The 22,434-nt window shown below is 64.5% G+C and overlaps 1 protein-coding gene across 3 annotated transcripts in view; it reads left to right on the plus strand.

The window, feature by feature from the left end:
- Nucleotides 1–3,744: 3,744 nt before the first annotated feature.
- PIEZO1 (piezo type mechanosensitive ion channel component 1 (Er blood group)) overlaps nt 3,745–22,434 on the plus strand; it is a 50,444-nt gene continuing 31,754 nt past the window's right edge. For all 3 annotated transcript variants that reach the window (XM_061173017.1, XM_061173018.1, XM_061173019.1), the window contains exon 1: nt 3,745–3,831. In XM_061173017.1, coding sequence (XP_061029000.1) covers nt 3,762–3,831 — 70 coding nt within the window. In that variant the 5' untranslated portion in view covers nt 3,745–3,761. The remainder of the gene's footprint in view (nt 3,832–22,434) is intronic.

Consider the following 22,434-nt stretch of genomic DNA (forward strand, 5'->3'; position numbering starts at 1 on the left):
GAGCTGGAAAGCGGTCTGATTAAATTAATTTGCGGAAATATGGAATGGTTTGCAATGTGAGTCTGCCTGTTGGGTGAAAATTTGTCAGACCATGGTGGGTGTTGGTGTTTTTATGCTGAAAGCCTTTCCAGAGCCTCTGAAATCACTCCAGGTGGAATCTGCCAACTTCTGTTATAGGTAGGAGCGGGCTCCAAGTGGGCTAGGAATGTGGGACCCAGAGCAGCCTGCACTCGGCTCCCAGACAGGCTGTGTTTTGATTTGTAGCAGAGAAAGGTGGTGAGACTTGGGAAAATTTTCAGGACAGGAATCAATGAAAACCATTGAGGTCAGGGAGGAGGGTCTGAGTCAGCCTTGTACGGACAGGACAGTCCGGGATGTGCTCGGGAGAGCGCAGGGTCCGCCGGCCTTTCTCCTCGTGCCTCTGGAGAGTAGACGTTAACAGGCTAGCAGAACAGACCCAGCTGGACGTCCGGCTCAGAAGCCGGTAAGCTTCTCAAAGGGGCAGGTTGGCCTCGGACGGCCCCGCAGCACACCTGCAGCCTCCTTAGGCTGTGAAGCCAGGAGGGGAATTGGGTAGGCCTGCGCGGGTGGGCGCTCGCTCCTGAGGGGCGCGCCTCCCCACACGATGCAGTCTACGCATTCAGGGTCAGCAGACTTTTTCTGTGATGGGCTGGATAGTAAATATTTTCACATCATGAGCTCTTCTGGTATTTTTTCCAACCATTAAAAAATGTAAACACCACTCCTAGCTTGTGAACTATAGCAGAACAAGTGGTGGAGCCAGGCTCAGCCCCAGGGCCAGACTTTGTTGACCCCGAGAATTAATCTGTGTTCTTCGGGCTCTTGGCTGTAACCCAAGTGGGTGATTTGTGGGGGGGGAGGGTAGGTCTCTCGGTCTCTGGATGCAGAGGCGGCACTGGCTCAGGGTTCCCACCTGGGCCATATTGGAGTCACCTGAGAGCTGTTCACATCCTGATGAATCATTCTTTGTGCACTTGGCTCAGCTTTCCTGTAAATCTAAAACTGTCCCCAAAATGAAGTCTGTTAATCAAAACCCTGATACCCTGGCCATGCCCCTCATGGATTCTGTGTCTGGGTGTGGGGCTTGGCCTTCCATATTTTCTCTTGAGCTTTGTGGGAGGGTGATGTAGAGCTGGCCAAGAGCCCTGCGCAGTGACACCTGAGAGGCTGGAGGCCGGCTCTCGGGTCCGGGCGTGGGCAGCTCCCGAGGGACCTCGCTGTGTTGCTGCCTTCTGAGCGCCCGTCACTCTGTGATGAGCTTTGGTGGAGTTGGTTAGTTCTGCGGTGTTTCCCAGTGAGTGGTGGGTGCTGGATGAGGCCGTCAGAGGGTATTGGTCAGACCTGTGCCTGTGCTGGCGCAGGCAGCGGCCGCAGTGAGGGTTTGGGTCATCCTGGGGTGCCCCTTGCCCCCCAAAATCCCACCTCCACCTCGTCACAGCAGAGACTCCCCAGCCACCCCCCGCCCCCCCGGGAAGTTGTGACGGCCTTCGACATCTCACCTGTGGTCCCTGCAGCCCTGGAGGTCAGGACCCAGAGCTGGAAGGTTCCAGAGAGACGTCAGGACAGAACACTTTGTGATTCCCATGGAACGGACCCACCCCGCGACTCGACCTAACGGGCAGTCCAAAAGCAACACTGTAGCCCAAAGGCAGGTGGTTAGAAGGCAGTAACTGTATCACTGACAGGGAAACACATGCAGGGTGGCAACATGGCTTCCGCCTGCAGGATGGATGGGGCTCCAGCCTCGTGGACACGCCCACCGCACGCCAGCGTCGTCACCTGCGCCAGCCTGATTGTCACTGCCGTGTCACCGTTTAGAATGGGGACACTTCCTCCTTTTTATCGTGTTTTCACCATCACCGTCTTAACACCCCTGTGAGGCTGGCAGGAAGGCAGTGAGAAGACAGAGGCCTGGGACAGCGGGGCCCTGTTAGAAACCCAGGCCTGAGAGTTCCCTACCCACCCCCTGGTGGTGACACCCCGCTAGGCTCTCAGGCTGGCAGTGAGCCTGGGGCCGTCCCTTTCAGAGGCCCCGAGAGCTGAGGGTAGGTCTCGCTTTCGTCTGCCACCTTGTGGGGGAGACTTGGCCTCCTGCAGCCCCTCCGAGGACTGAATAAGTCGCAGGACTCAGGTGCCTGGTTGACGGGACCCGAGGGCTCAGTGTGCATGATCAGGGAAGGGGCTGGGGTCGGCCCAGGAGCCGAGGACGAGTCATCTGTGGTCATCTTGCAGGTGGCCATCCCACCAGCAGTCAGGCCCAGCGGGAAGGGTCCTGCGGTGCAGTGTTGATTGCGGGGGGGGGGCAGGGTGACAAGTGTCTCATATCCTGTCCCCGGGGCTGCTTCCTGGGCAGTGTCTCTCCCTCTGACACTTTCGGTGCTCAAAGATGGAGAGGGAAAGGGGCCCATCTGCTCTGAGCACAGCTGCAGGGGACTGCCTTCTGTGGCAGGGCCCCTACAGGGGTCGAGGGTATCCCCTGCCCCCGCTCTGCCCCACCAGCACAGTCTTTAGGGCCCGGTGTGAGCTGCCTCCTACAGGAAGCCACTCTTGACCACCCTGGTCCTCAGAAATCCCCTTTTCCTTAGAATTCATTGAAGTCTTGGTCTTTTTTTTGTTATCTGTTTTAGAAATATATAGACTTTTTTTATGTGGATTCTTTTGTTTGTAGACTTCTTCCCTCTGGTTACCAAAGCAATTTCATTCTTCCTCGTGATGCAGACTCCAGGAGTTACGGAAGTGGGTCAGAGGGCCGCTGTGTCTGCTGTGCAGCTGGAGCCTGAGGCTGTCTTCAGGGGGGGCGATGCTCTGCATGTGAGCCCTGCCCCACTCCTGACCTTTGAACCCCTCTCAGTTGAGTTAAGCCTGTTTTCTGGATGAGGAACCTGGGGCTTGGGGGACTAGAACACAGGCGAGAAAGGATGAATCTGGGGGTGAAATCTTTTCCTTCTCAGGGCAGGTGAGTCCCACACCTGCTGGCGGGGTGGGAGAACCTGGGGTGGGAGGTCTCAGGGAGGAGAGGGGGAGGCTGGCCTTGCTGGAGGGGCTTGTGGGTGGCACCAGCGTCTGTCCCGCTCCGAACCTGCCAGGCCCTCACCCGTCTGTCTGGGCCTCAGTTTCCTCGCCTGTAAACAAGACAATAAAAGCTTGAAGGCCGATCCCAGGTTTCTGATCTCTTGGTCCCTGGACGGGTCAGGGCAGGACAGTCCTGGGGGGCCGAGTGGAAGAGCCGCCCACCACCAGGTCCTGAATGTGCAGAGCTGCCCGCCGGCCACAGGCCGTTTCCAGGCGGGGAGGCGTGGTGTCCAGAGCCACCGTGCGTGACACCCGCCTGCTCAGATTCCTGTGCTCACGTGGGACCTTTCCCCGAGTTCATTCAAGCGTTCTCTCACCGAGGTCTCGTGGGACGGTGCTCTGGGCAGGCGTCTAGGTTCTGGTTCAGGGCCAGTGGCGGTGGGCATGGGAGGGGCTGGGCCCATTCTCCTCTCTAATGGAGACCGAGATTTCCTTGGCTGTAAAGGGAGGTGTAGGTCCCCCGCAGCTCCCGGCGCCTTGGTTCTGTAAGTGCCTTTGCCGTATTTATTCACGCTGTGCTGAGCCCAGATGGAAAAGAAACACAGTGCAGCCAGTGACGCCATACAGAACAAGGTCCAGGCTGGGCGTGGCTGGGGGGAGGTGGGCACCCAGCAAGACTGGTCTGCTGGAGGGAGAGAAGTTGTCAGCCAGGCCGGGGAGGGGGCAGGATGGCAGATCCAAGACTCCAGATCAGTGCAGCCCTCCAGGGTCGGACCGTCTATGGAAGGAGGCGAACAGGTGGCTTGGTAGCTGGGGGGCTCCCTTCCCCTAGTGGTGGCCAGTCGGAGGGTTGGGTTGGGGTGGAGAGGGCAGGGCAGTGCCGAGTGGACAGTCGGGGCCGGAGAGACCTGAGGCTTGACCCCCCCCCCGCCCCGTCCCCATTTTGATTCTTTGATTTAGTGTTAATTACACAAGTAATGTATGAATACTTGTCATAAAACAGTGAAGTGTTGGGTCAGATGAGATTAAGTTCCTTCTTTAATCCTTTTTTCCTGTTCTCAGAAGGAATGCCCTGGTCAGCGGCTGGGGCCCAAGGTTGCTGTGTCCCCACCTGTGAGGTTAGGTGGCTGCGGGTCTTTGGGGCCACGGCAGCGCCCCCGCCCACCCCGACACGTGTGAGAGTGTTTCTTGGGGTGGCCTGGGGTCAGCAGCCTCTGCCCTGGAGAGGAGCCCGCAAGGCTGGGGCCTGGCGCTGCGGGCAGCCCTGCAGAAGCCGCCAACTGCGATGGGCATCACCCGGCCCAGCGCAGCCGCCCGGTGCCGCCAGGGCACCCTCAGGCCGACGTGCGTGGCCTGCGCTTCCCTGCGCCGTCTCAGGCCTTTGCTGAGTGGGGCGGGTCAATTTTTCTGGTGTGTTTTAATAACATAATTATAGGGAGTATTTTTAGTTGCCTGTAACGGCCGACTGTTTACCAGGCTCCGACCTGCGCGCTGTTTTTCTCCGTGAGTATATATAGCCGGGCCTCTTCTCCTTCCCCGGGGTCAGGCTAAAGAGGGACCGTGGCCACCTCAGCTGCCTCCTGTGGTTTCCTTTGCCAGCGAACGGGCGGCTGAACCAGGCCCAGCGGCTTCCGCCGAGCGGGAGGGGTCTGGGGGCTGCTGTCCTTGAGAGCAGGTGGGGGGCTGGGGTGGGCGGGGCCTCCGTCCTGGGGTCCTAACCGCTGGCCGCATGGTGGGACACGTCCCATGCAGGGAGCTGAGGCGGGAGGGACGTGCCTCTCAGGCCCCCGGCAGTGCCCAGGTGTGCTGGCCGGGCCCGTCCCCCCAGCTCTCCCCGCCTCCCCTGCCCTTCAGTGGCCTCCTGTGGATCCTCTGGGGAAACAAAAGAACAGAACTGCTATGTGCACAGATTCCTTGGGCCTGCGGGAGCAGCCAGAGGCCCGTGATTGTGGCCCGGACCGTGGCTGGGTCTGGATGGGCAAAGCAGGAGCGGACACAGCCCGGCTCCTGGGCAGGGGCCTCCGAGCAGGAGCCTCACCGGCCTCAGGCCTGGGCCTCGGGCTCTCTCACCTCCTGGCACTGCCAGGGCCTGTGACCTGTGGCCACTCCCAGTCACACCCCAGCCTCCCCTCGGGGCCCCAGGGTCCCGTTCTGCCTCCCTCTCTCTCATTCACTTGATTTCTGATTACGGTTAAAACACCATTTGAAACAACGCGTCATCATAACAGCATTAACGGGAGCTTTTCAAAGGGAAACTCAACCATCTATGCCACTACCCCCAGCTCAGCTGTTTCATCCTCTCCTCCCCGTCGGTGGCCAGGGATCGTAGTGACCACGGGACATGCCCGGGAGCTCTGAGGGGCTTTGTGCCACGTGAACCTGTCTCCCCTGCTGGGCGGGGGTTGTCCCTGGGCTGCTTCACGGAGGGGCAGGTCACCCTCACTGCCGAGGCCCCGGTCCCCGTGTGCCGGTATGGGCCGCCGGCGGTGACTGTCCTCTCCAGCTGGCCGCCACGTGGGCACAGAGCGCTGCATCTTTTCTCTACCTCAGTGTCCCCCCGTCCCCCAGCCCCCTGCAGCCTCCATCCATGTCCGCAAGCATCACCCCCTGGCCTGGACAGACGGGCCTCGGCACACCCAGCCCCAGGCTTCTGGCTCTGCGTCCAGATGCATCCCATAGCCAAGTGGCCTTCCCGGGACATCCGAGAGCTGCCCACTGCGCCCACGGGGCCCCCCTCAGGACGAGCCTCCACTCACTTTCCGGCCTGCTGCCAGCAGCACATTTGCTCCTGAGAGGGGGGCACTAGTGGCTTTTCATGTCACGGATGAGCACCCCGGGGGCAGAGTTCTCGCCCGTGACACTCCTGCCTCCCGGGAGCCCCACCCCCACTCACGTCAGTGTCTGGGGTGACCCCCCCCCCCGCAGTTCCTCTGGCTGCGCCTCTTCCTCCACCAACCTCCAGCTTGTATCTGGTCTCCCAACTCCCCGAGCTTGTCCTCGCCCCAGAACCTGCCGGCTGTCCCCCTGCCACCACCTCCTGTGGCTGCCCTCCTCCCTCCCAGACGCTTGGTCACTCAGCCGCCTTCTACGCGTCACTCGCTCAGCAAACGTGTCTGGAGAACCTGCACGTGCCAGGCCCTGCTGTAGGCTGTGGGGTCCCGACAGAGCCCCCAGGGGAGGACGGCACAATCCACGCGTAGACCTTTCCACTGAGACGTCAGGCCCTCACAGTAAAGGGTCGGGCCTTACGTGTTCTGCCTGGTGGGTTGACAGTCAAGCACATCTGCCCACCTCCCCAAACGAGATGGAGAATGTTTCTGCCCTCCCGCTCACCCCCCTCGACTCTGACCTCTTTCCCCAGGTCGGTTTTTCCTGCACTGGGGGGTCCGTGCTCGAGGGACCACCGGGGTGTGTACTTCTGTGTCTGCTGCCTTCCGTGCCTTCACATCTCTGGGATGTGACTCTGTGTGCTGGTGGTTCCTTCTTTCTGGCGCTGACTAAGGTCCCCTGAACGCACTGCCACGTTTGCTTATCCGATCACCTGTTGCACCTGGCGAGTGGGCGTGAGGCTGCGAGCCGCACGCGTCTCCGCGGACACACGCTTGAATTTCGTTCACTTCTGGCCGTGGGGTTGCTGGGTCACGGGCATCGCGTGTTCACTGCAAGGAAACTTCGATCTGTCCTCCTGGTTGTCGTTTAGGGGACGCTCCAGGGCGCCACCCTCGCCACACGTGGTGTTGGCCTCTGATTTTAGCTGGTTTGGGGCGTGCAGTGGCATCTCCCGCGACTCCAGTCTTTGTTACCCTGATGCCGATGACATTAAGCACCTTGGACATCTTCTCTGGCACGTGTCTCTAAGACTCTTTCACCCATTAAAAAAAATTGGACTGTTTGTCTTTCTGGTTGTGGGGGTTCGTTGTGGACTCGAGATCGTAAGCTCTTTAGCACCTGTTTGTACCGCACGTGGTTTTCCCTGCCTGTGGCTACGATCCTAAGTGTCTTCTTTATGGTGTCCAGTTCAGAGCTAATCATCTTCTTTATGGTGTCCAGTTCAGAGCTAATCATCTTCTTTATGGTGTTCAGTTCAGAGCTAATCATCTTCTTTATGGTGTTCAGTTCAGAGCAGGTGATTTTGATTCAAAGTCCTGTGAGCGCGGATGCTTCTGGCTGGGACGTCCTCTCCCGTGCCCCCGAGCTGGTGGCTGTGACCCGGTGCCTGGCTCGTGGGGTCTCTGAGTGTTTCCTGGTGGGTGGGCCGCTCCGCTCGCTGGGCTGGGCCTTCCCACTTCCTCCCCGCCCTGCCCGTGCCCTCCGCTCGCCCTCTGTCCCGTCCCATCCCGTCCCGTCCCGTCCCGTCCCGTCCCTCCCCGTCCCGTCCCGTCCCTCCCCGTCCCTCCCCGTCCCGTCCCGTCCCGTCCCGTCCCGTCCCTCCCCGTCCCGTCCCGTCCCTCCCCCCCCTCCCTTCCCCTCCCCTCCCCTCCCCTCCCCTCCCCTCCCCTCCCCTCCCCTCCCCTCCCCTCCCCTCCCCTCCCCTCCCCTCCCCTGCTGCCTGCCCAGCCCTCTGCCCGCTCTCAGATCTCCTCTGGGGCCTCTGTCCCACCGTCTGCAGGCTCTTGTCCTGGTGTCGCTCCTGCGGTGGGACCGTCACTCTGTCCTTCCGCGTGGCCTCCCCGGGCCGCCTGTTGGATGAAGCGGGTTCCTTTCAGCCGCGGCAGAGACGGTCCCAGTCTCCACACCCCCGTTCCTGGGGTTCCCAGGGACGCAGTGACCATCTCTGTGCTCACCTGCTTTCCCTTCTGAGTGTTCCCCTCAGGATAAGCTCCCCGGAGTCAGACCCCGAGTCCCAGGACAGGACAGACTCGCTGTCGGACGCACACCTGGTGCTTTGGCAAGTGCAGCCTCGCCCGAGTGGGCACAGCCAGGCCCTGGCGTGTAGCGTCCTGTGTGACCCTCCCGGGAGGCCTGTGCGGTCTCCCCGGCAGATGAGCCGCCTGCGGTCCTCGGGGCCTGTCCGCGTCCAGTCTGGCTCCCTCCTCTCTCCTGCGGCCGGCTCAGCTTAGCACAGGCTCCATGCTCACACACTCAGCTCGACAGACACACGATGGGCCCGTGTCTCCACTCCGTGCGGGAGGCACCCGCCTGGGTCCTCTCCACCCTTGCTGGCGGGGTGGTGCCTCTTTGTCCCTCGGCCCTTGTTTCCTCGTTACTGTCACTACAGCTTGGCTACTGCCTGGTCCTGTGGGTGGGAAGTGGACAGAGGCAGAGGCTGTGACAAGTGGGCACTGCCCGAGGCCCCGCGGGTGCCGAGCCCTGCCTGTGACACCCCCTTCCCGCCGCAGGAACACCCCACACCTTATCAGCAGGCGCACACCGTCCCAGCCGGGGAGCGATGGCCAGGCTGGGCCCTAATCTCTGGAGGTCAGGAGCGGGGTGACACAGGGACAGTGGCCTGAGGCTCCATGAGGGCCCAGGAATGGCACCGAGGGGCCCGTCGGGAGGGCAGCCTTGCCCTGTGACCCCGGTGGGGTCCTCTCCTGCCCCCGAATCCTTGTCCCGGCAAAGGGGCAGATCATGTGACCCCAGGAGGATGGGATGAGCATTGAAGCAGCGCTGGCACGTCCTCTGGCCTGGAAGCAGCTCCCCTCGGGGTCCTGGACGCTGGGGACAGCGGCGGGCTCTGGGTCCTGTGTCCCTGTGTCCCCGCTCAGGAAGCTGGGGACGCCAGGCGCAGGATGGCCGGGCCCTCCTCTTTCCCTGGAGGCAGCCCCACGGCCCCGTCGGGCCTTCCGCCGCTGCCCCATCTGACTCTAGCCCTCAGGATCTGGGGTCTCCGGGGTGGCCTTCCTTCCCATCCTGTCCCATCCCAGGTTGCAGGTGGAGACACTCCAGCTGAGGGGCCGCTGACCAGGCTTGCGTGGCCACGCGGGGAGGGAGGGAGCCTGTGCTCCGCTCACCAGGCGGCTCCCCTCCCGCCTCGCCCTCCACCCGTCCACCTTTCTTCTTGGAGTGAGGCCCCTCTTTCCCCTCCCCGTCGCCTCCCTTGCCCCCCAAACTGGGTGGGCCACCACCCTGGGAGGGCTGTGCTGTGCCCCCTGTCCGCCCTCCTCCTTGGGAGAGCGAGGGATGAAGGGCTGGAGGCCGAGAGTGGCTTGCAGGGGTGGGCAGGAGGGCACTGTCCTCTGGGGGCCCACGCGGAGTTGAGGAGCCCAGCTGGGAGGAGACCCCTGGCCCTCAAGGGCCAGAGGGGGCATGAGACAGATGGAGGAGTAACCCTCCAGAGGAGGCTCCAGGAAGCTTCTGGGCTGCACGGGCTCTATCACATTCCAGAGCCTGAGACACTTAGAGGCATCCCGGGGCGGGGCCCGCTTGTGTCTTCAGGAGGCATTGGAGGCCTGCAGGGGGTTGGGGGGCGCTGAGGACTTTGAGAGGAAGGGGCCCCCAGGGAGGGCAGTGCTGCCGAGGGCAGGGGTGGGGGCAGGTGTGCCTTGGCAGGGGTGACCTAAGGACGTGGCGGGAGCTGCCAAGGGTCATCCCGCAGAGCAGGAGGAGGCGGCCGGGCCCTGGGGCCGTCGGAGGGGAGAGAAGCTGGAGGCCCTTCTCCCGTCTCTCTTCTCGGCCTGTCTGCAGGTGGGCGGGGGGCCTCATGGTGTGAGTGCGGCTGCCAGGGGCTCGGCTTCCGCCGCCTGTCTGCTGGTTATGTGTAACTTGAGGCCGGTTTCCTCACTGCACTGTGTTCTCTCTGGTGGCTCCCGCTGTGGCTGGGCCACAGGAGCCCACGTGGCTTTCCTAGTCTCTGGGCGATAGGGCACATCACGGGCTTCCTCCCTTGCCACCGGGAAGGGGGTCCAGGATTCCTGTCCCTTCTCCCCAGTTCTGAACACAGACCTAGGACATCAACCCCTGGAGACACGAGATGCTGGACCCCGAGGTAGTGGGACGGTCATGCCAGCGGCCGTGCTCGGAATCCAGCCTCCTGCCAGGATGGTTCCAGGGCTTCAGGGTGTTTATTAATGGGAATTTGGACATCGTCACCCCCTGTGTCACTTCAGTGCCTCCTTGTCCTGCCTGGTCCTGTTCTGTGCACGGGCAGAGAGTGGGGGGCCCACTGGGGCTGCCCTGGGAGCTCAGTGGTTTCTGCCCCATCCTGAACGCTGTCACTGGGGTGCTCCAAGGTGCTGCTGTGTCGGCATCCAGGCTCCAGTGTGCATGGCCTCGTGTGCCCAGCACCTGCCGGGCTGTGAAAGTCTTCAGGACCTGTGGTTTGAGGCCACACGCTGGGCCGGCAGGTGTCCTTGGAGCAGGACAGTGGGATGGCAGATCTCCCAGGCCAAGCCTCTGTCACTTTTCCTCTCCCAGCATCGAGCTGGGCCAAGTCCTGGCTCTGCTGCTGGGCATCCTGGGGAAAGTTACTCAGCCTCTCTCAGCCTTGAACTCTTCCCCTTTAGAAGGGGGACCCACACTGTGCAGGGAGGCCGTCCGGAGTGGAGCTGGGGGTGCAGAGCCTGCTACTACGCCAGGCGCCCAGCACCCGCCCTTCCATCCCTGGGGCCTCTCTGCACCCCGGTTGTCTTCATCTCTAGTTGTGAGATTAGCACCTGCCCTGCTTGGCCTCATGGCTCTTGGGGTGACCCTCCAGGTGACGTGGGTGGAAGTACTTTGTAAAGTCGCCCTGAGTGCGAGGCGGCCCTGCTGCTGCTCCCACACCCCTGGGCGCATCTCAGGAAGCCTGGCCGCATCTCAGGAAGCCTGGCCGCCTAGCACGGTCATCAAGGCACCCTAAGCCCTGGGACACGGTGGTGGCCTCACCAGGGGGGAATCTGGGGCAGAGTTGTCAGTGGCTTGGTAACAGCGGGAGCTGAGGCGGGGGCGGCAGGGTGAGGACACCTCGCTCAGGTGAGCACAGTGGATGGAACCTGCCAGGTCTGGCTGAGTCATGGCGGCTGGGCGCTCCCGCAGGACAGCAGCACCGCGTGGCCGACCCTGAGCTGCTGGCAGGAAGGGAGTGGTGGGGCGGATGCGCGCCCTGGAGCCCGGGCCTGGGGCCCTGGGAGATTGGCCGTGTTTCCTGGTGCCCCCCCAAGGAGTCCCGTCTGATTCGGCCTGGCCTCTGAGGCGGTGGCACAGAGAATCGCAGCCCAGAGAAGCTGAGCCAGTTGCAAGCCCCAAGCTGGAAAGCCCAGGAACCAGGAGCCAGCTGGGCTGTGACCCGTCCAGGGAGGGTGGGCGTGTGGTTGGCATCTGGGCAGAAGAGGGACGGGGTGCTCTGGGCGTCAGGTTCCCGCTGGGGCTCCCGTGGGATCCGTCACAGAGTGTGAGAGCGGAATCGTGTGTGTGGCTGTCAGAAGGGCCCCCAGCCAAGGGGCGTGTCTGCCTGGGGGGGACATCCCTGGCCTCGGAAGCCCCTCCGGGTGGAGGGACACTCTGGGGGGGGCACGGGGAGCGGGTTTCTGTGGGCCTGCTCGGCGCCGGGGGGCCCTCCCTGGTCTCCCGCCATTGGCTGCGGCAGCGGGACGAGGCACAGGAACCCTGCGGCCTGTCCGTGTGTAGCGGGGACACCTGGGGGCCTCCTCCCCTGAGGTGACCAGAGCCTGCACGTTCCCAGAGGCTCAGCCCTGACCCTTGGGGGCAGCGGTGGGAGGCGTGCTGAGGCCTGGTTCTGGTCCCAGGGCCCCTGGGCTGTGGGCAGGTGGCCTCGGGCTGAGCACAGGCCGGGCTCAGGTGGGCGGCCGCAAGCTCTCTCCCTGTCGCCGGAGAACGCTCAGCTGATGCGTACCCACGAGCCAGCCGCTGAGGTGTATGGGCTTGGTGTCCCTGCTTCACGGGGCGGGGGGCGGGGGGACAGAGGCCCGGGAGGGCACGCAGAGCCTGAGTCCTGTGGCCACAGGCTGCCGGGCCCAGGAACGCGTCCTCTCAGCTCGGGGCATCCCTGGCACTTCGTGACCTGCCCGTTATGGGCGGCAGCCCCGAGGTGACAGCTGCCCCTGTGCTGATGGCCGAGGCCGTCTGGGGGCTGGGCCGCCTGAGACTGGGGGCGGTGGACGGGAGCTGGCCTGCTTGCTCCGCACTGCCAGGAAGGGCCCCTGGGTCCTGGCCGCCCCCGGGGAGTGGAGCTGGCCGGGAGGGAGGGCGCCGGCTCCGCCTCGAGCCTCGTGGGGGCCTGTTCGCCATGTTGCTCGGGACCCCCGCGGATGTCTGCCGCTTGCCTTGCTGTCAGGAATCGGATTAGTTTTCCAGAAACGCCGGATGTGGTGGGTGAGAGGCAGTTTTTGCCGCCCCTCCTTTTCCAGGAACTGAACGTATGGCTTCGGCCAGGACTGCCCCGTCCCCAGCTGCCCGCGCTCTCTGCTCTTACGTGGCTGCGCCTCCTCTGGGGAGCTGACCCCATCACCAGGAGCCAGTGGGGACACTCCCGCCGCGTGGCCCGGGCGCCGGACGGGCGGGGGGCATACCACGAGGGTCGCTCTGGGTCTGTGATGCTGGACCGAGCCTGGGTGATGGCCTGGCCTCGGCCCCTCCCCCGGCAGCACGGACCCTCAGGGGCTCGAGCCTCTGTCTGGAGGGTTCGTTGCCCGCAGGAGGTGGTAGAGAGCTGGGCCAGGGCTGAGGGGCAGGTCTGCTGTGCGCGGGGCGGGGTGTGAGCCGCGCGGCTAGTTTAGGGAAGAGCCCGGTGGTGCTGGAGCCGTGGGCACGGCTGGGGGTCCCGTTAGGGAGCGTGGGTTTGTTCCGCGGGTGACCGGAGCCGCGAAGGGGAGCTTGTGGAGCTGAGCTCCATCCTGAGAGGACCTTCGGAGGGAGCCGCTGCTTCCTGGCTGCAGGGGAGAGGCTGCCCCGTAGTGAAAGGCCCAGCTCCGTCACTCGCTGGCTGAGTGGCCTTGGCTTGTGGCCTGCGGGGACCTCCCTCCCCCAGCACAGTCCCTGCTCCGTGGGCCGACAGCTCCGAGCAGCCAGCCTGGGCAGGGCGGTTGGGTCTGTCCTGACACTCTGGCTGTGAGCTGATGGCATTGCGCTGGCGGGATCTGAGAGGGGTGAGCGGAGGCGGGCAGGGGTCCGGCAGCGCCGATCCCCCTGCCCCAGCCCTTCTCGGCAGTCCTGGAGACCGTGCCTCGGGAAGTTTCAAAGCGGATTTGAGAGGGGAGAAAGCCCCAGACCTGCTTAGTCCTGTCGGGTGGGCTGCCGGGGGACTCTGGGTTCTGGTCTCCTGGGAGTCAGGAGGGGCCGAGACGGGCTCACGGGAGCCCGGGCGAGGGTGGCATCTCTGTGGCGGACATGGGGCGAAGCCCAGGGCGCCCGAGGCTGCTTTTGTAATCTTTCCGGCCCAACAGCTGCAGGCCTGGATGCCCCCTTGGAAATGACCCCAGGTGGAATTCCAGAGCCCAGAAGTGGCTCTTTCCTGGAAGGATATCCTGAAATTCATGAGCGTTTTTTTCTCAAGGAGGGGAGAGGAGTCCTGGGGAGGTGAACAAAGGACACTTCAGCTGAGTGGGTGAAGTTTAATCTGGTAATACATGTGCTGGCAGGAGAAACGTGTTAGAGCCCAACCACGGTAGCAGGAGGAGTAGAAGTTGCTTGCTAATTATTTCTGTGCTTCTCTGCATCTAAAAAACTTCTGAAAAGAAAACAAGGAAAGTGAACGTTCTGTGAGTGGGTCAGCAACCTTTCCTGCCAAGGGGAAACGGCGGCCCACTCCTGGCTTGATGGAGCCGGGGTTCGAGCCTGGGGTGCACCCTGCCACCCGCCCCTCCCCCCCCCCCCCCCCCCCGCCGCCGTCTTGCCCCTGGGAGTGGATGCTCAGAGTGGCATGAGCTGCATCCCTGCTCCGGCGGCTGGTGTCTGTTGGCGGGGGCGGGGGTGCCGGCTGAGCCGCCCTGCCCAGACTGGTTGTTAGGAGCAGACAGTATTGATTTTTCCCTGGGTCACCGTGTACTTGTTGAGTTTCCAGAACCCGTGTGGGGCCCCCGACACCCTTTCTGCCCCAGCCCTGCAGCCACCTGGGCCCAGACCTCAGAGGCGGGTGGGCCAGCCTGCCGTTCACAGTGCAGAAGCCTGAAAGCAGGCGGATCGGCCAGGGTTCTCCAGAGAAACAGCCAGTAAGAGATGGATAGCTAGATATGGTGTCTTACGTAGCCGTGTATACACGGACGAGAGGGAGGGAGAGAGAGAGGGAGTGAGAAGGAGATTTGTTTTAAGGAACTGGCTCCCACAATTGTGAGACCAGTCTGAAATTTGCAAGGAGCCCAGCAGGCTGGAAATTTGGGCAAGCCTTGATGTTGCAATCTGGAGTCCAAATTTCTAAGGAGCTGGAGAATTCCTTCTTCCCTGGGGGTCTCAGACTTTGCTATAAGGCTTTCCTCCAATTGGCCGCACGTTTGGGAGGGTGTCCACCGTCCTCCATTGCCTGCTGGATGTGGAAGTCCCATCTAAGGCTGAACAGGCTGACACGGGATGAAGCACCACACCGGCCCGAAGGCCCCTCACAGAAGCTCCCGGCCGGGCTGCCACTTGGGGAAAGCAAGGCTGGGTGTGCTGGTCGGCACGTGATGCCTCTGTCCACACCTCCACGCTCTCAGGCAGTCCCCTGACCTCAGTGCGCTCGCCCGAGTGAAGAGAGCAGACAGGTTCTCCAAGGGCAGGGCCGCCCCCGCTGCTCCCTGCCATGGGCACCCGCTCCGTCCCACGTTTGTGGGGCACCTTCCGGGGTCAGCGCTGTGCTGGGGCGGGCGTCTGCTGGGGAGCAAGATGGTCGTGGGGCAGGGGCCCATGAATGTCCCCTTTCTCCCAAGGGGCCCTGACGCTGTCTCCTACTGACACACACGGGTGACCAGAGCCTCCTTCCTAAACGCCCAGGCGGGGACGCCCTCCCCGCCACAGCTCCCGCATCCCTGGGGAGGGCAGGGCCCTGAAGGGGCCTGCGGACCCGCCCCCGCCTGCCAGCCAGAGGTGGCCGGGTGGCATTCCTCCCCTCCCTAGGTGCTGGGAAGGGCCCTGGAGAGCGGGGCGGGCTGTGACCAGGCTCTGGGGCTGTGTGCACGATCCAGACCAGACAGGCAGAGGGACTCGGGGTGCTGCGGGCCAGCTGAGTCACAGGGTGGGGCTCTGAGGCAGCGCCCCACCCTTCAGTCCCGGGCCAGAGCCGGCGGCAGACTGGAGCGCCGGTCCGCCCGCGGCGGGCACCCACGTTTGGAAAGGTGGCCCTGGCCTCGGTGGCTGCTGGAAGGTGACGCAGCCCGGGCTCTTCAGAAGCCCCATGGCCTTGAGCCCGGCTGCGGCAGGGGTCCCACGAATAATCAGCTTGCTGCTGCTTCTAAGCTGGGAGGACCGCGCACCTGCTTCCTTCCAGGCCCAGGTAGCCTTCCGTCGGCAGGGCGTGTCCGCCAGGGCCGCGTCACAGCACGTGGCTCTGGGCAAGCCTGGGATCTGCGTCGCCACCAGATCCACAGGGGACGCCGATGGGGTGGCCTGGGAACCCCGCTAGGAAGACCGCGGGTCTGTAGGAGGGGTTACGCCACGTCTTGTCACACGGAGGACTTTTGGGAAGATGTGTGGGCTGCTGGCTAGAGGGCCCTGGGAGGGTGCAGTCCGCGCGTACCCCCGAGCCGTGGAAGCAGCACCGGCTCCGCGGCTCCCGCGGCTTCGCCTCGCCTTCCGAGTCCCCTCGCGCTGCTCTGGGTGCTACCTACCTGTCTGCGTCGCCCGAGGGTGCGGAGGCCCTGGATGGGGTCTGTGTGAGGGGTGCTGGTGGCCGAGGCTCCCCGAGGCCCAGGCGGGCAGTGTGGGTGGCGAGGCCCGAGTCCTGGATCAGGAGGGTCCCCTCCCCCTCATTTCCAGCGCTGTGGCGTGGGGGCCGCCCCCGTAGGAGCCCCACTGTGTCGACCAGCCTGGAATTCCGGGTGGGGTGGGAGTGGCCCCGGGTCCCGAGCGTCCTTGTTTACGCAGAGCTGAACGCCCGGGCCGCTGTCCCGTCACCACGTGTGTTTCTGTCTGCGCCCCCCAGACGGGCAGCCTTGTTGCAGGGGCACGCGGACACTCTGGTTGTCGGGGGCCACTCGTCTGTCCCCTGTGAGCTGGCATGCGGGCTGTGGGGTGCTCCCCGGGGAGCTGGGGGACGGGGGTCTGGGAAAGAGCAGGTGGAACCCGGCTGCGTGGGGCTGGTGTGCCGAGGAGCCGGTCAGGGCTCGGTCTCCGCGAGGGCAGCGCGGCTCTGGAGGGCCTGATGTCCGCACGGGCACCCCGGCTGGACCCTGTGTGCCTCGGTTTCCCCGTCTGACAAATGGCCAACAGGAGCCTCTCGCTGGCACAGAGCCCAGGGTCGGGCGTGGCAGCGCTCACGGGGGTGCAGTGGGGTCTGCTCCTCACGGTCTGGGGGTGCGGCTCAGCTGGGAGCCCCTTTCCTGGAGGCTGGAGGGGGTCCTGCCTGTCCCTGGGACGTGTTGGAGGCAGGGGTCCGGGAGGGCGGGGGCCCTGCACAGGGCTGACCCACGTGGAGAGGCCAAGGGTGCCAGTCTCCCCCCGTGTGGCAGGAGGGCTCCCCATGCTGGGCGCTGGCCTTGGGGACATGGGCTGGCTGTCACCTGCTCACTGTGGCCCTCCGTGCAGCCCCAGGTTTGGCCCCGTCTCGGCCAGGCCCTGAGCTCTAGGTGGCCTGGGGAGGGGGCGCGTTGTCAAACCACATCTGGGGCAGAGATGGGGAGGGGCGTGTCTGCATGCTGTCCCCTTACCTGTCAGCCTGCAGAGACTGTGCAGATAAGAGCGAGGCCTCCTGGGGCTTCCCTGGTGACGCAGTGGTTAAGAATCCGCCTGCCAACGCAGGGGACACGGGTTCCAGCCCTGGTCCGGGATGATCCCATGTGCCGCGGAGCAACTAAGCCCGTGCGCCACAACTACTGAGCCTGCGCTCTAGAGCCTGTGAGCCACAACTACTGAAGCCCGCATGCCTAGGGTCCGTGCTCCGCAACAAGAGAAGCCACGGCGATGAGAAGCCCGCGCACCGCAACAAAGACCCAGTGCGGCCAAAAATAAATAGATTTATAAAGAAGAGTGAGGCCTCCTCCTGTTCTGGGAGGCTGGGGGTGGGGGGCGATCTCTGACCCTCTCTGTGGAATGTGGACTCCACCCCTGGTCTGGAATCCAGCCTCTCCATTGTGGAGGGCGAGGTGGGTTGGGAGCGCTGACCCTCCAGGGGAGCAGAGGCCACAGCAAATGCCGGCAGCTCCAGACACAGGGCCGGGAGAGCGCCGTTTTCCGGGGAAGCCCCGTGGGCCCTGGTCTGGGGGAGCTGGCTGGTCCCCGGCAGTGCCGAGGGCCCTCAGGGGAGGCCGAGCTCTGGGGGACGGGGTCTGAGCAGCCTCGAGGGCAGAGGCACCGAAGGGCCTCCCCCGCGTCTCCCTGGCGGAGGAGGGGCTGCAGTGGGGCCTGGGAGGTGGCTCCCCTTTGAGTCAGGAGGCCTGTGAACGGCCCTTGAGGCCCACGCCTGACCCCCAGAGCGGCTCTCTCCGTAGCCCCCCACCCCGGCCTGGCCACCCGGCCCGCCGGGCCTGGGCAGTGCTGGTTGAAAGCTCAGGCTCAGGTTTTCACGTCCCACCTGCTTCACCTGCCGGTCACCTCAGGGAGCCATCCTCCACCCCCAGCCCGGTCTGAACGGCTGCAGCGGTACCAGCCTGGCTCGTGTGGCACGTCTTGGGCAATGCTGGTGCTGTCGGGAGCCCCCCTGAGACGTGGTTCGGCCCCTTCCCCTGTGTTTGGTCCACGGCGGCCACCAGGCCCCCTTGGCCCTGGGCAGTCGCTGTGCTACCCAGAGCCCGTGCTGCAGGGAGGGGACCAGCCGCCTGCGCCTGCCCTGTGCAGTCAGGGAGTCGTGCAGCCAGGTTTCCCGGACGCCGTACTCGCTAAACCTGGACTCGGTGGCAGTTAAACCCTCCGCCTGTGCCTGGGCGCCCCAGGCTGCTGGCGGGGCTCCACGTGGGTAACACAGTGTCCCGTGGCCACTCCTGTCCCCTCGCTCCGTCCTGCCCATCCCCATCCCCATCCCCACGAGCCTGCGTCCCTGTCTGTGGCCTCCCATCTCCTGTGGGAGGAAGGGGATTCCTCTGAAGGTCGCTGAGGTTCTCGGGCTTTGTAGGCCTGTCCTTCCCGTGGCGCCCGGAGCCGGCTGCCCCTCCTGCCTTGCGGCGTGGTCCCACCCGAGACCGTCCGTGCAGGGAGCCCCGCATGGCCACGTGCAGCCCTCAGCTGGCCGGGTGGGACGGGTCTCAGGCGGGCACGTGCTGCACGGACCGGGAGGGGCAGGTGGCGGGCAGTGGAGGGAGCGCGGCTGAAGGGCCTGCCGTCTCGGCCGCAGGCGGGTCTGGGCGGCGGGACCCCTTAGCGCCCCCTCCCCCAGCCTTCCGTGGGCTCTCCGAGGGGCCCTGAGGTGCCAGCCCCGTGCTACCTGTGCTGGCCCTGGCCACAGCTCTTGTCCCGAGGGTAGGGGGTGCGTGGGGTGGACCGTCGGCTGACCTCCCCGGCCTTCCCCTTCCAGAAAGCTGGGTCTGATCTAGCCCTTGGTCTCCTCTGGGTCTGGGCCTGGAGGGCGGGGGTGTGGCAGGTGTGGCCACCGTGTGCTGTGGGTGCTGCCGTGGGAGCTGCGAGGCCCGGCTGCCTGTGCGCACGGCAGGGGACGGCTGGTGCCGCTGGGCGCTCCCGCTGCCACGTCTGTCCTCTTCCTCTGTCGTCCGCCCGCCCGCCTGCCCCTGGCAGAAGCAAGCAGGGAAGTGTTTATGGGTTTCTCCTCTAAGCCAAATAAGGCAGAGTGAACAAGCTGGCTGGAGATACAGCGGGCTGGGGGTGTGGGGGGCAGCCGGGCTCGCGCGGGACCCCTGCCCTGGCAGCTGCCCTGGCCTGGCAGCCTTCCCCTGGGGTCTCTGAGCCTCGGGGTTCCGCCTGGCCCTGCCCAGAGGAGCTTCACCTAGCTGGCGGAGAGGCAGGCCCGAGGATGCCCGTTGGCGGGTCAGGAGACCCCGGGCCTAGTCCTGCCGCTGCCCCGGGGCCTGGGGACTCAGATGACTCATGTTCTCCCAGCCTCCTGCCCGGTGTGTGGAAGGGAAGCCTGGTCCTGGTGACCCGACTGCCCTGTGGTGTGTTCCCCCTAGTCTTCCCCTCGTGGTCAGTTCACTGTACACAACCCCAGTTGCACGTGAGAACCTTCTCCCCGTGAAGAAGGAAGCCTCCCAGGTAGGGCCGCGCCGCCTCCCACACAGGTAAACGCTGGCTCCTTTTAGTGTGGCTCTTTCGGGCGTTTTAGACATTCATACTTGTGTGTCTGTTCTCATTTACGTTTTTTTTAAAAGAAATTTATTTATTTTACTTATTTATTTTTGGCTGCATTGGGTCTTCATTGCTGCGCACGGGCTTTCTCTAGTTGCAGTGAGCGGGGGCTACTCTTCATTGCGGTGTGCGGGCTTCTCATTGCGGTGGCTTCTCTTGTTGCGGAGTACGGGCTCTAGGCGCGTGGGCTCAGTAGTTGTGTCTTGAGGGCTCTAGAGCGCAGGCTCAGTAGTTGTGGCACACGGGCTTAGCTGCTCCGCGGCATGTGGGATCTTCCCAGACCAGGGCTCGAACCCGTGTCCCCTGCATTGGTGGGCGGATTCTTAACCACCGCCACCAGGGAAGTCCCTCATTTAAGTTTTACACAAGAGGAGTGGCAATGGGCGTGGCCGGCCGTGACTTGTGTCCTCCAACAGGGCATTGGAGGTTGGTTAGTTCTCTCTGCTACCTGCCGGGCACCGTTTCCATGGCAGCAGCCCCCTGAGCGGGAGTGGTTATGACCCCCCCACCCAACAGCTGGGGAAACTGAGGCCCAAAGAGGCCCGCGTCTCCTGCAGGGCTCGGCCTCCAGCCGTTTCACAGGTGGGGAGACTGAGGCTGGGGTGAGTTCCGTGGCCCCTGGCCCGGGCTCTTTGCCACTGAGCTGCCTCCTTCCAGAAGCTCTTCCCAAGCACTCAGCCACGGCCCTTCTCCCCGTGACCCCGAGCCAGGGCCCAGCAAGAAGAGGAGGAAGGGGCCGGTGAGCTGCAGGAGCCCCTGGACTCTGGGCCCCGCGCCCTCCCATCCTCCACCCCGTCCATGGCCTTGGCCGCCCTGGAAGGGGCCTGGCTGTCCCCCAGCCTGGTGGGAGGGCGGGCGGCTCTGCCCGGGCCCTGGTTTCCCACAGCTGACCCTGCAGACCTGCTACTCCTGGACCAGCCCCCCTGCTGCATCTGTCCCCTGCAGGCTGTCCTGTAGGGCTGGTTCGGCAGCGCCTGGGGCTGACCCTCACCCACCCCCTTCTGCTCTCTGGGCCACCTAGACCCACACCATTTCCGCGGGGTGTCAGCCCCCTGGCTCAGTTTCCTCATCTGCAAAGCACAGGCGACAGTAGTGCCCCTCATGGGTGCTGGGCAGTCATGGCGGCCGTGGTGCGTCCCCCCCAGTCCTGGCCTCTCCCTGGGTCTCTCCCAGGCCCACTGTCCTTTCAGCTCTGATGCTGACGCAGGCCTGGCATGACCTCTGAGCCTTCTCGTGCTGTCCCTGCAAGCCTCTGGGGTCACCTGCCCACGCTGGCCTGCGGGTCCCACTGGCCGATGGCGTGGTGCTCAGGCTGGCCTCCTATGTGTCCCGGGGCCTCCCCGCATGGGGCTAGAACACCCCTCGGAGGGCCGAGGTGAGGACCCCGAGGGTGCGTGAAGAGCTGCCCATCCCTCCCACAGCCCTTCACACTGCACGCCTTCCCCCACTTCACAGGTGGGGAAACTGAGGCTTGGGGCAGGCAGCCTCCTCAAGCTCCCTCGGGAGGACGGGCCTCGTGTCCTCTTCTCCCACCCGGGGTGCAGGCCAGCCTTGGGGTGACGTCACGGCACCGCGGGTGGACCTGGGGTCTTCGGCGTCTGACCGCCCCCCTCCCCACAGGCCCCCATCTCCCTGCAGGCCGGGCCGTGGTGTCCAGCTCTGCGTGGAACGTCCCGGGTGTTTGTGACCTCCACGCCTGCCTCCCTGCCCTCCCTTCCTGACTGGGCACCAGCTGAGACCAGGGGTCACTTTCCCCATCTGCAGGATCAGGCTCTGATGTGCTGGGTGAGGGTCTCTGAAGGGTTAAACATGCCGGGAGGGGTGGGGGGGCCCTTTCCTGCCCAGCAGGCAGCCCTGCTGGCTTTCCCTCTGCCCTCACCCCATCCTATTGTTCCTGGCTCAGGAAAAGGCATATTTCCCCCATGAGGTCACCAGCCACGGGCAGCTCTGATGGGGAGGTGGGAGCTGCCTGGGCAGAGCAGGCCTGTCCCCCTTCTCAGGACGTCCCCACCGCCTCTCCACCTGAGTGTCTTCCTTCTCTGCTGGAGCCTGGGGCTGCCCCAAACCTCCCCTGGCCTTCCCTGAGTCTTAGCCGGCCCTCAAGGCCAAAAGCAATGCCACCTCCTCCAGGCGGCCTGCTCAGATGCCCTGAGTCTCCTTGTCATGCAGAGTCACAGTGAGGCCACGTTCATGGCACTTAGACCAGCGGCCCCGAGGGCTGGGTGTGGAGCCAGGAGTCTGGACCCACGTCCTCGCTCTCCCAGCATGAAAGCCCTTCTCCTGTGGGAACCTGATTCCCCCTCTGAACAGGGGAGACCTCGGGAGCCGGCCCCGTTTTGAGTCCTGTTTGCCTCTGCTCCCTGCTCCTGTGCTGGCCCCAGGCCACTCTTGCTCTGCTGGCCTCTTACCCTGTCCCCAGGCCCTGACAACAGGGAGGGGAGGTGGGCTGGGAATGTGACCCCAGCCCCCTCTCTCATCCTGGCCCGGGGCGACCCTGCTGGGGCTGGAGGCCAGCGGGCCCAGCTGTCCTGGCTCACGTCCCCTGGGTCAGCGTCCAGGGCTGTCTGGCGCCACCTGCCTGCCGGGGCCAGCTTCCTGGCAGGGGGACCATCCGGCGGCCAGTCTCTGCGGGGCCGCGCTCCTAGACACCCCATGGCCTCTGTTTCCTCATCTGTGTTGGTGGAGACGCTGGCGTCCCAGGCCGCGCTCATCCTCAGTCTCTGCCGTGTCCCCCTGGGGACAGTGCCTCCCGCTGGGCCGTCTGCTCTGTGTCTAATGAATGAATGACTCTGAGGGGCCGTTGTCGCCCCTCCAGGGCAGGCCCTGTGCGGGCTCTGGCGCCCGGCGACCCTCCCAGGGTGGGGCAGTGCCTGGCAGCGCCCACTTGGGGCTGACGTGCTGTCTGTCCCCGAGTCGTCCCACGCGCTCCCCCGACCCTGCCCCCTCTGACTCTTCATCTCTGATTTCCTGCTTTTGGCAGATGGAGCTTCTAGATTCTTTTCCTCCTGCTTGGGCTGGGGCTGGGGAGGGGACGGAGGCCGGCTCCACTGGCTGCAGACGACAGGGCTCTGGCTGGCCCCTGCCCCTCCAGTTCTGGTCTCT

This window comes from Eubalaena glacialis, chromosome 18, assembly GCF_028564815.1.
Source record: "Eubalaena glacialis isolate mEubGla1 chromosome 18, mEubGla1.1.hap2.+ XY, whole genome shotgun sequence".
NCBI lineage: Eukaryota > Metazoa > Chordata > Mammalia > Artiodactyla > Balaenidae > Eubalaena > Eubalaena glacialis.